Source organism: Saccostrea cucullata, unplaced genomic scaffold, assembly GCF_032062105.1.
Source record: "Saccostrea cucullata isolate Sc308-1 unplaced genomic scaffold, CSIRO_AGI_Scuc_v1 ctg192, whole genome shotgun sequence".
In the NCBI taxonomy this organism is placed as follows: domain Eukaryota; kingdom Metazoa; phylum Mollusca; class Bivalvia; order Ostreida; family Ostreidae; genus Saccostrea; species Saccostrea cuccullata.
Window position 1 is genome coordinate 65,723 of NW_026932625.1, and position 12,138 is coordinate 77,860.

Genomic DNA, 12,138 nt, shown 5'->3' on the forward strand with positions numbered 1-12,138 from the left:
GAAAGTGTAAAGTTAATAACAAAACCCATAAGAGTCGAAATTTTTTCCCGGATTGTAAACGAACGACAGAGGGACAGTGATCAACTTGTAAACATTGCAGTTTCCAGATGTATAAGTCGATGCATGATGGACTATTAGGTATACATAACTCATTTTAAGGTTAAGAACTGAAATCACAATACACGTATAAAATATGCCTCTGGACAACACTCAAATGATTTGTGATATTGCTCTCTGACTGAGTGACAGAACAGCTGCAGAATGTTTAAATTGACAGACACTGATCAGGTCCAGCACAATACCCCGATAAAGGTATATAGCTTGATAAAGCTTTATAGCTTTATCAAGGTATTTGAAATACATGTACCTTGATCAAGGTATATTTTATGTAATGAAAATTCAAAAAAATTGTTTAAAAATTAATTACTGAAAGTCGAGTTCTGAGTTGTTGTCAGTAAAATTCACCCATGCATGTAAAGTACTCAAACACAAATAAATCAGTATAAAAACATGTCGTGTGAGGAGACGTTATTTTATGCTTTCTTTTTGTTACCAGCTAGAGTGTTTTTCATGCACAAGTACACACACTGATAAAAACTCAGAACTCGACTTTCAGTATTTAATTTTTAAAGAATTTTTTTGAATTTTCATTACATAAAATACCTTGATCAAGGTATTTTAAATAAAGCTATATACCTTTATCGGGGTATTGTTCTGGACCTGCTGATAGACAGATTATAAGACACAGGGCCTTTGCCTGAGGTTTATGCAGTAACAAATCAATCAGTGATGTGGGTGATGCTGCCACTTACAGAAAACCCAGTGGTCACTGAAGTAAAGTAATTAACCACAGGGGCCGGGTGTTCTACAAGTATTTATCAACAATTTCCCATATACAAACACAAACACAGTGTTTGTGGCCCGGGCCGACTCTCCGCTCTGCTGCTGTCTTAGACAATTAGTCCTGTCTCCGTGTCTGCTTGGCATCCATTTGAAAGGTTTCTTTGAAAGGCTGGAGTCTACCACAGGAAAGAGGGTCCGAAACCATCTCCATCTTTGGAGCGCTAGCTGTTAACGCCCTCCCGGGCTAACTGCATACCCAAGAATTACAGTTGCCAGAGCAATTAGCTCCAGACAAATTAACCATCTCATTGATTACACGAATCCTAATTACAATATTTACCAGGTAGTATGTCCGGGATAATTCCCAGACAACCTCCAACAACTCCTGTTTAACATACCAGTACATCGAGTGGGTCATTAGGTAGCCAGGCCCACTCACTACTCAGAAACTGACACCAGTCACACCATCAGGCTCTCTAGCGCCCCTCCGGTGTCGCCCATGTCTCCGCCTGGATCTGTAAAAGTGACAAGTACTTTTCTCCTCTGGTGTCGAATCATCAGAAAACCAGGGACTGCCTGAATCATACAGGGCTGTCCCCATTTCTGCAACATACTCCTTGGTGCCCTCTACCTCTGGGTTTGGGCCCCTGCCCAAACAACTCAGCAATCCCCAAGTAACATGACCATATGCTACCTTATTCAAAGAAGGTTGGGTTAGTCCTGGGGATAGAGGTTCAACACCGATATCCTCAATGGCCAAATCCAAGAGGTACTCTTCCATTATCTCTACTCTCAGGTCTGGTATACCCAGCTTACTTCCGAGATGGGCCAGAGGCGCCACAAATCCAAGAGGTACTCTTCCATTATCTCTACTCTCAGGTCTGGTATACCCAGCTTACTTCCGAGATGGGCCAGAGGCGCCACACTGCCTAATACCCTCACTAGGTGAGGCACAGATTTACACAAACCTGCCTCAACAAGTGTGCCTCCTGTCAAGATCACTCTTCCCTCTGGTATACCCGCAGACCTTCTAAACCCCATCTTTATGGTCTCACCCCCCAGAGTAAGGGTTCCTTGCCCCAAGTCTAACTAGGCTTAACGGGCACAGGGAAACTCCGTGCCCAGCAACATAGAGTCCTGTAGTGGGGCAACATGAAGTTCCATTTAATGTTCTTGCCTACCAATACACAGAGTGACAGGCCCCACTTCAAACCCTTACAACTCGATATTTTCTCTGGCCTGTCTCATGGTCACATATTCCAGGATCGGGGGCTTAGGTTCTAGCTGGTCAATTACACCCTGGTTGACAACACTGACCTCAGCCCCTGTATCCACTACTGCTGCAACCTCCATGCCTTGCATGCACAGGTCAACAGTAAAACCTTTAGATCGGCATAACGGCTCAGTGGGTGTAGAGCTGAGGGCTCCTTCAATCCCACTGTCACGGGTGACCAGGGATTACCCATCCCTGCAGGCGACATCAGATCAACACCACATGGGTCCATCCTCCCCAAGTCATGGGGTTCATCATCAACCATGGCTGGTCCAAGCGGCTCCAGAGTGGAGTGGGGAGTTACAGTCCCCACCTCCTCTTTCATGGTGACCAGTGACCACTTCCTCCTCAGCCAAGCAAAGCTCTGGTGATGGTGGCACCCCAAAGTGATCTTTCAGCCTGCGGCGCTTGCGCCGGCGCTGCACACAGGAGTGGGAAACACCGACCCCCAGCTCCTTGGAATTCGACCTAGGGAACATCTCAAAAGAGAGTCCTCCCATGTCCCACCCCTTTGCCCATCAGTAGCCACCTTCTTCCCTGCAGCTCGGGTAGGGCAATCTCTAAGGAAGTGCCCCACCTCTGCACACTTGAAACATACAGCAGGCTTCCGATCCTACTCCGTCCATCTGGGTGACGGGGTACGTACCACTCCTCTGATGTTTCTGTAGGGGGGCAGCTTCCCTCTGCCTAATCAACTCCTCGAGTTTCTCTATTCTCCACCAAAGGGCTTTAAGCTCCTCAACAACAGCAACATTTTCCACCCAATGATCAACTTGCTGAACATCTTGGCCACAATCAAGCTTCCTCACTTCCCTCGATGGTTTAGGGCTGTGGAACTGGGAGTGCTGAGTAGCATAGTGTCCCAGCTGGGCTGTACCATGTACATGTGCTATCCTCTCCCCCTCTCTTCCAAAATGGCAGGTTGGGTATCAACATAGGCAGGACTATAAGTTGATGACATGGGGACACTATGATGCTGTGGTGCACAGGGCATTGCCATACCTAAGTGCAAGGTTTGAATATCCTCACCTCGGTACCAAATAGATTGGGTGTGATCAGGCAGTGGGGTTGGGCATATCCACCCCCAGTATTCACCAAGTCTCTGACAGGGGTAGTATGTGGCATTGAGCTCAAGGGTTGCAAATCATCCCCAAGAAGAGAGGGCACTCTAAAGTCCACAGGTCTAGGCTGGGCTTGTACAGGCATGGGGTTCCAGGTGAGCCCTAAAGGGTCAACAGGCCTATGATCATACTCAGAAGTGAGCAGTGAAGGCCTTACAGGCTGTTGATTGGCAAACAGTGTATGTGGTGGAAGGGTGGGGTCAAGCCAGTGGGGTACACTCTCACCCAAGCTTGGTCTAACTCCTATGTCCCCCAGGTTAGCTGTGTCTCCCACAAGGACAGGCTGGCTGCTAGCTGAGTGCACTTGACCTACAAAATACTGATGTTCTAAACCTGAATTCAAGGGAACCTCACTGTATTCATACTTAGGTGGGCTACAACCCACAGTGCTGCCAGGTGAGCCACACCTACACATGCAACGGAAAGAGGACTCCAGGTCATCATCCCTGGTGAGCTAAATTGGGGCTGGGCAAACTTTACCTCTCCTTGACATACCATGTAACACGCTACCCTCCCACAGGGGATGCCCGAATGCAGGTCGGGCATAGGTGTAGAGGAGGGGCCCCCCCAGGGGCAACCTCCCTCCCATGTGACCTGACATTGACTGAGCAAAAAGGTTTGTGACGGGAGGCAAAATGTTCGCTCCCACTATAAACATATGGTGAATAGCCCCCTTCCCCGGGATAACAACCCACACTACACGGAGTACAAGGGTTAAATTTGTCTGACCGGATGACAGCCGGGCACATGTCCAGGCCTAAAGTCAACACAGCCGTCTGACATAATACAAACAGTAAGTTGTACCACGGGACAGTCGCACAGATACTACAGAAGTGAACAAAGTTCTGCTTCTGCATTATGCAATGCCCACAATGAACTTTTAATAGGATTCTTAAATTTTTTTTTTTTTTTTTTTGCTGCAGGTTATAAATAATTGTTGATATGTATAATGCTGGACCAAAGTGATGATTGCCGAGTCCACATGTTTATTACCATACAAGGTACTTCACAGAGTTTCTCCTGGTCAGCTTTACTTTCTGAGGTATTGAATCATTTTATTACTCTGTTTAGCCTAAATGTAAATTAGATAGGTGGACTTTGCTCAGTCAATGTCAGGTCACATGGGAGGGAGGTTGCCCCTGGGGGGGCCCCTCCTCTACACCTATGCACGACCTGCATTCGGGCATCCCCTGTGGGAGGGTAGTGTGTTACATATGGTATGTCAAGGAGAGGTAAGGTCTGAGCATCCTCAACAGACATATCCATAATAAAATGTCACAAATAATCAAGTAAAATCACAGACAATATTTACAAATCAATTCAAAAAATTGATTCAAGAAAAAATACATACAAAATCAACACCTGCTCTCACGTACCTAGCAGCACCAAAAATGGCGGCAAAATCCGCTGCCTGAAAAATCTTTACTTGACAGCAGTACAGGAATCTCCGGGCCCCACGTTGGGCGCCAGTAAAGTAACCGTAGGGGGTGTTCTTTACAAGTATTTATTATCAACAACATATATACAAACACAGTGGGTTCTGGCCCGGGCCGACTCTCCGCTCCGCTGCTGTCCCAGATACGTCCCGTCTGCTCGGCATCCACATGTAGAAGAGAGACTGTGTGACTATCCCGCCGTCTGACATAATACAAACAGTAAGTTGTACCATGGGACAGTCGCACAGATACTACAGAAGTGAACAAAGTTCTGCTTCTGCATTATGCAATGTCCACAATGAACTTTTAATAGGATTCTTAAATTTTTTTTTTTTTTTTTTTTGCTGCAGGTTATAAATAATTGTTGATATGTATAATGCTGGACCAAAGTGATGATTGCCGAGTCCACATGTTTATTACCATACAAGGTACTTCACAGAGTTTCTCCTGGTCAGCTTTACTTTCTGAGGTATGTATTGAATCATTTTATTACTCTGTTTAGCCTAAATGTAAATTAGATAGGTGGACTTTGTTCTTGCTGATTTATGTGAAAAAATATTTAATCATCTATTAATGGCCAGGTCAAGCTCAAAATGCAGCATCTTAGTAAGTGCTACAAAACACAGTTTAAAATGCAAAATTCTCTCCCATTTAGGAGCTTAATAGGAGAGATCAAGTAATGAGCCGAATCCAGACTGCATGTGGCTTTAGATGATTGATCTAGTGCTGATATGTGTTTAGCTCTCTTTAAAGGACTGCTGTTTGAAATGTATAAAATATATTTTTAAGTCTTCTTTTGTTTTGAAGGAAGTGTTCATTTCTGGAATCACAAACTCATTACCAGATTCTGGGTGTAGATCAAAGGGCGGATAACAAAGAAATAAGGCAAGCTTACATCGCAAAATGTAAAAAGGTATGATATTGTCAGACACAAAGAAGGAATTAGATGAAGATAGAAAATTTTAAGAAGCATTGACCTTGACCCCCTTGTGAATTTTCCAGTTTCATCCAGATGCCAATCCGGGTGACTCCCAAGCTCAGCAGAAGTTTATCCGTTTACAGGAAGCCTACCGTGTACTGAGTAACCCCTCGGAAAGGGTCAGCTACGACATCCACTTCTACACCCAAACAAAGTAAACACTCAGTTACTGAAGCTTGCTCTTTGTTAAATCCCTGAGGAATTTTAACTTGTAGAAACTTCTTTTATCAAAAATTTTTGAGATTTAAAGCCATTTTTTGGGCACTTTTGCAGTTCTTCTATCAAGCTGTCAAAAAAGTAAATCTAAAACCAATAGCAAGATTGATATATACACTTTCTTTTAATATTTTCTCATCAACTTCATACTTTAATTAAAAGATTACCTATATGTTCTTGCAATTCCATGAACTTATTAATTTATTTAAGACACAGGACATCTACCAATCAAAGACGTCATCACAGGAAGCACTGGGCAAGGAGTAGAACCGAGGATGTCCACGGACAATGGACAAACCACACCAGACAACAGGAGGATATGTATGGTCAGTGGGCTGGACAGCAGAGAAAGTATGAGGAGTGGATCAAAGAGAACAAAAGTAGACAGAATTCAAACCAAGAACACAGAGAATATTATAACGAGGCCCACTACCATCAGAAGTACTACGACATGCTGGGTCCCTTTGGTTGTCTTGTGGACTCTTTCTTTGGGAACAAAGACTCAAAGCAGGCATCATTTCATGACATTTTCTTGTTGTTTACGTTGATTAATATTTTCACCATCTTGGGATGTGCTTCTGGGATATACCTGATTAAGGATATCACAGAAAGTGCCAGGAAATGGCAACAAGGTAAGAGGTAGAACTTAATGGACCATTTACATTAATGTACTCCTATCTATGATGTACATATACACCTGGCAATATCGTATACAATGTAACTATTTCACAGAAAGTAAAAAGACAAATCTATGTTGAAGATAAACAGCTTAAAACATGTAAAAAAAACAATCATGATAAATCAATGTTAGAGTTATCTTCCATATGATGCCAGGTTTAACTTCCTTAACACATGATTAAATGAATAATTATTGAAAATGTCATAAAGTTATTTCCCTTTTTTTCAGTGAAGAAATAACAACTCCTGATAGCTGTGGTGTGGCTGTGAGGTACAAATATTTGATTCATTTGCTGTAAGGTCTCAAAAGATTTTTTTTAAGGAGATCAAGTCCAATACAATTCTGATGATGAAGTCAAATAATTTATAATCTGTCTAACACCACTTAAGTTTTGTGTCCAGTGTGCAGCAACAGGGCAACTTTTTTCATGAATCCTATTGTTAAGTATGTAATACATGTAACTGTTGAGTGTTTATGAATTGGTGGGGGGGGGGGGGTCACTGTTACCCATAAATACATGTATGTAAAACTTGGATAGTCCATGAACATTTGACTCCCGCAAATTAAAATAATTCCAAAGTAAATAATCCATGAATAAAACTCCTAATCCAGTGATGATAATTAATTTTTTATGAATTCTCCTATGAAATAACATTTTCATTATAATAGTATTAAAACAATTAATAAAGAATATTGGGGAAATATATATTTTTTTTAAATTATGATTCCGATTTCTTTATTAGTAAAAGACTTACAATGTACTCTAACAATTATATTTGAAAGGGGAGAAAATAAAAGTCTTTTTTTTTTTTTTTTTTTTTTTTTCAGTGGCAGTCTACATATTTAATGATGGAGGATGGAATACTCTTTCCTTTCACTTGAATCTGGTAATATACTTTATACAAGAACACTATACTTTGACAGTATGCATGTGTTGTGTGCTAAAGAAGGCACATAAGGCTTTTGTATACAAGTGTATGAAGCATAATGAACACTGACTTTCTAACAATCATACTATGCAAAATTTTTAAAGAATGTAAATTTTTATATACAGTGTAGTTTTAACAGTAATCTTTCAATGTTATGCATTTTTGTAAAATTATTCTTATGTTTGTTAAGTTTTTGTTGATTCCCTCACTGATAATAAAATTGTCAAAAACAATCTTGACCTTTCATTGAAAATTCAAACAGGAAATGACTATAACACAAGTCAGAGTCAACTTGCAAAAATCCAAATTCTATCAGGATGCAAAAGCCAGATCTGTATTTGATCAGAAACATTTGGTTAACTGGTTAGCTAAGATGTTACACTTTTTTTAAAAAAAGGTTCTTCAACTGTGCTTAACTTGGGCCATGGCCTCTACAGAAAGAAAAAATTTAGAACAATGACTTTTTTTTATTTCTTCAAAACTTAAAACAAATTTTACGTATCACAGTTAACAACTGAAATTTTCATGCAAATAACACTCAACAACAAAATGCAGAGTAATGTACCTCTCTGACACAATCAAAGGCATATCTGTGTCAAACAACAATTTTGTACTCTGTCCTAAAGAAAGTAAAACAGATTGAAATAATTCTTGCACAAGAAAAACAAACTTAAGTATGAATTTAAAATATAAGTGCAATCACCTTTCCAAGAGGTCACTTAATTTTAAATTTCTTTTAGACATCCAACATTTTCCCCAAAAATATCAGCATTTACCCTTAATTATTCATGAACATAATATTTATTGTTAAAAAAAGCCCCCCTCTCCTGAAAAAAAGCAAACAAAGAAAACTGTTTAGAACTTTCTGTAATGAATATATAAAAAGTACACAAGTATGAACAGGCCAGCCACTTTCCCTAGAGCAGTAATAAGGAACAAGTCCGCCACTGTTAATTTATTCATGAAGTAGAAAGCTCTGGCCTTTATTTCTTCATGAGGATTGAACCCTCCTTGCCCCGCCCATTGCCTGGGGTCGTCCTGTGGATTGAATCCTCCCCATTGTCTGGAGTCGTCTCTGTGACTATTGTGGTTCTGATTCTGCTGTTGATGTGCGTTAGGACCGGACTGGTTTCGACTTTTCTTGATCCAGTCTTCGTACATCTCCTGGTGCTGTTTATAGTACCTCTGTATGACTTCCTGTTCAGACATGTGTTCTGTATTGTGAGTCCTGAAGGTTAATTACAATTGTTTTAACTTTGGTTGTAAACGTGTCATTTGATTGGGTAAAATAGCCTATATGCTATGACCCATGTTGACTACATCATGACTTACATCAAAAAGGTATCAGATGATATATTTTAAAATATACAGTTTGATGGCATTTTGAAGGAGAAATTGATTTATTTTCTATATTTTTAAAAATTTATAAGGAATACCGGTAAATTTAATAGCTATCCAAGTTATACAGGTATGACCTGGGTTGAAACAGATGAGCAATAGAAACACGAATACAGATATCAGTATTTTTAGTTACGTACGTTGTATAACTTTTGTTGACCTTGGCCCTTGACTGTAAATCTTTGTACATTTGAACGTCATAACTGGTTCTTTCTTTGGGGTCACTTAAAACGTTGTATGCTTCTCGAAGTCGGATAAATTTCTGCTGAGCTTGTGCATCACCTGGATTCGCATCTGGATGCAACTGAATATAAATATAAGAGTCATTTTATTTCAACAAAATAAAAATAAATTAGGGAATAACTATCTTCTAATTTGGTATTTGCGACCGTTAATGCTGATTTAACGGTCGCAAACTGAGTTTTACCGGCGACGCGCAAGCGGAGCCGGTAAAACGGATGTTTGCGACCGTTAAATCAGCATTAACGGTCGCAAATACCAAATTAAAAGTTTAGTTATTCCCATTCTAATGCAATCCATGCATTTTGTTTGTTGTTTCGTCTTATTTTGTTGAATTTTGTTACATGAAATACGTCACGGAGCATTGTATATTTGCGTAGATCTATTATGACGTCACAATGAAAAAACTTTCAAGCTCGTTAATGCTCGTTTTACTGCTTCAAACATCAGTGCATTAGCCAATCAAAGAGTGTTTTACAAAACAATTGCATTAGAATTTCAAAAAACACTCATGAAATGCATTTCATTTTAAAGAAACAAAATTATAAGGTTGTCCTCATTTCAACCATTATGTCTCAAGTTAAAGAGAGCACATTATTGACAGATTCTCAAAAAATTCATAATTAATTCATATGTAACTTTTTTTTTTATCGCGTACTTTTTTACTCATAGAAATATATGCTTGTTTGATTTCTTTAGTATTGGCTTGTCTTCCCACTCCCAAGATATCATAATGTGTCAGGGATGCTGCAGTGGAATACCTACAACAAACGATTATTCATATTTATTGGCAGATTAAAACTGTTTAATATTTATATGGAACATGTCATTTTTTCTTTTATAAATTAAATGTAGATTGAACACAAAACAAAAAAAAAAATAAATAAATGGCAAAAATACTTTCAATGTGTCCATATAATGTGAACATATAATAAGTAGTCGGCTAGCTGCAGATCTGTAGCTCTCCGAAAAAATATATTGATAGACCGGAGAGCTACAGATCCACCCATTGAAAAAAATATATATTTATTGCGCACAAATAAATGCGCTTGGTTCTGGATAAATTCTTCCAAATTTTTACCTCAATTGCAAAAAAGGGAAGTTTTAAAAATTCCTTTCTCCTCTATCAAGTACTCTCGTAGTTGACATCTGAACGAAGCATATTGGACCGAATTATCTTTGAAACCAAAATGGCATTATAAACAAGCGAAATGTTCTCTGATTACAATATCAGGGTCAGGAGGACTATTAACAACATTTATGAGGAATGTTTGGTTGTGGAAACAGCGAAAGAATATGTTAGGAACATACGGTTTGTAATATTTTGAGATCACAGTTTTAAAAACATAGAGAAATAAATCGAGAACCGAGCGCATTTTTTTGTGCGCAATAAATAAACAGTTTTTTCAATGGGTGGCTCTGTAGCTCTCCGGTCTATCAATATATTTTTTCGGAGAGCTACAGATCTGCAGCTAGTAGTCGGCATGAATAGACTTGAAGTTTTGAAACAAAGTATAATATATATTGCTTTGTAAACTTTGTACATAGTGTCTCAACTGCAACTTGTCATTTACATTTTGCTAATGGAACTTAATTCGAGTACTAATGTACCTTTGAAAGCAGTTCTTGTTCAAAGATGTCACCTGCCATTTCACAGAATATTTTAATATCCAGAAAAAACACATAGTTCTGATTCTTTGCACATGGCTTCTTTCCTAAAAATATAAAGACAAAAAAATCGACTATGTTAATAAAAAACAATTGGATATTTAACACATAAAATGCGCCGATTCATGATGCAGATCATATACATACTTATTTTAAACTCGGACACCTTTCATCAACTACAGTATCAAGGTGTTAGACAAAGTTACATTAAATAAATGGTGTCATCAAAGATCATTGTATGAATTGTCCTTATTGAACAATTTGCAGCCATTTACCGAAGACTGTATCCGACAATACCTTTCAATTCTCTCTCAATTCAACAGACACGACAGTGACGACTGACAGTGACTGTGACATTTCTCTGTGGGCCAAACCGGAAGCATAAGTGTGAACAATAAATACCGGTGAAGAAGCGTTAATTCCGGAAAGTGACGTTCGAAATGAAACCTTTTCACGAGTTCCTTTCTCCCAAGCAAGAAGCCCGTAACTTTATGGCTTTATACATGAAACAAACGTCAACAATGAAAAATAATGTGTACTTCTAATGCGTTTGAAGCGATCTGACGTTTCTGTCTAAATTATTCCTGTAAGTGTAACACCCCCACCACCCCGAATCATTTCTACTACTCAATGGCATATCTTTCTTTATTGCTGTAATAGACTGTAATAAATATATAAATGTTCTTTGTTTTTTAAGCTGTTAAGGTGGTTTTTTCCTTCACGAGTTGGGCCAATTATTATTTTTTCCAAATTCCCCTTTGAAATGAAATTAATGCTTCCATAAATAGGATTTACTAACATTAGAGGCCCATTTGAATGCACATTGTTGTTTTCCTGGTCAATTCACCTTTCACAACTCAAAATCTTCATCTTTTATTAAACATTATTATACCTCTACTGATTTTTTTCCTATTTAAAATTTGGGCAGTAAAATGTGAATAATTCCCAAGAAATCTCTTTGAATGGACTAATCCTAGTGCGTTAATCAAATGAGCCAATCCCTGCTTCGGAAGCTAATTCCCTGGTTATCTGTAATCCTCTAGAATTTACTTTTGTTTCATTCTAATATGTTAATGGACTAATCCCCATGTGTTAGTGCGGAATCTTTTTTCTACAAAACAGTGTTCTCAGAACTCCTACTCTAAACTCTGCAGCAGCCAATTCCTCTCTTGGTATACAATTGCTGGTGCCTTGTGGATATCCCGTAAGGTTTGAAAATTTCTTATCTGTGAGCACAACTCTCTCTCTATCTCTCTATCTCTCTCTCTCTATCACTCTCTCTCTCTATCTCGATCGACTCCCCCAGTACCTGATCTTGCAAATTATCAATACAAGTATAACTCTTAGCTGTTGGAA

At 39.1% G+C, this 12,138-nt stretch overlaps 3 protein-coding genes across 5 annotated transcripts in view; 2 read left to right on the forward strand and 1 right to left on the reverse strand.

Moving 5' to 3' along the window:
- Nucleotides 1–12,138, forward strand: part of LOC134235664 (uncharacterized) — a 54,551-nt gene that overhangs the window by 24,616 nt on the left and 17,797 nt on the right. The gene's annotated exons all lie outside the window — the stretch shown is intronic.
- Nucleotides 70–7,671, forward strand: LOC134235659 (dnaJ homolog subfamily C member 17-like). The gene is made up of 8 exons (XM_062717798.1): nt 70–138; nt 4,161–4,279; nt 5,024–5,142; nt 5,481–5,586; nt 5,676–5,806; nt 6,079–6,500; nt 6,776–6,817; nt 7,376–7,671. Exons 3-7 carry the CDS (start codon nt 5,066–5,068, stop codon nt 6,784–6,786), a joined length of 747 nt encoding a protein of 248 aa, XP_062573782.1. The 5' UTR covers nt 70–138; nt 4,161–4,279; nt 5,024–5,065; the 3' UTR covers nt 6,787–6,817; nt 7,376–7,671.
- Nucleotides 7,924–11,235, reverse strand: LOC134235691 (dnaJ homolog subfamily C member 4-like). Of its 3 annotated transcripts, none has more exons than XM_062717839.1 (5): nt 11,080–11,235; nt 10,726–10,821; nt 9,773–9,875; nt 9,015–9,178; nt 7,924–8,704 (listed from the first exon to the last, which is right to left on the reverse strand). In XM_062717839.1, exons 2-5 carry the CDS (start codon nt 10,797–10,799, stop codon nt 8,332–8,334), a joined length of 714 nt encoding a protein of 237 aa, XP_062573823.1. In that variant the 5' UTR covers nt 10,800–10,821; nt 11,080–11,235; the 3' UTR covers nt 7,924–8,331. The 3 variants fall into 3 exon arrangements, with proteins under 3 accessions (XP_062573823.1, XP_062573824.1, XP_062573825.1); XM_062717840.1 differs by having other exon boundaries at nt 11,065–11,139; XM_062717841.1 differs by having other exon boundaries at nt 11,058–11,133.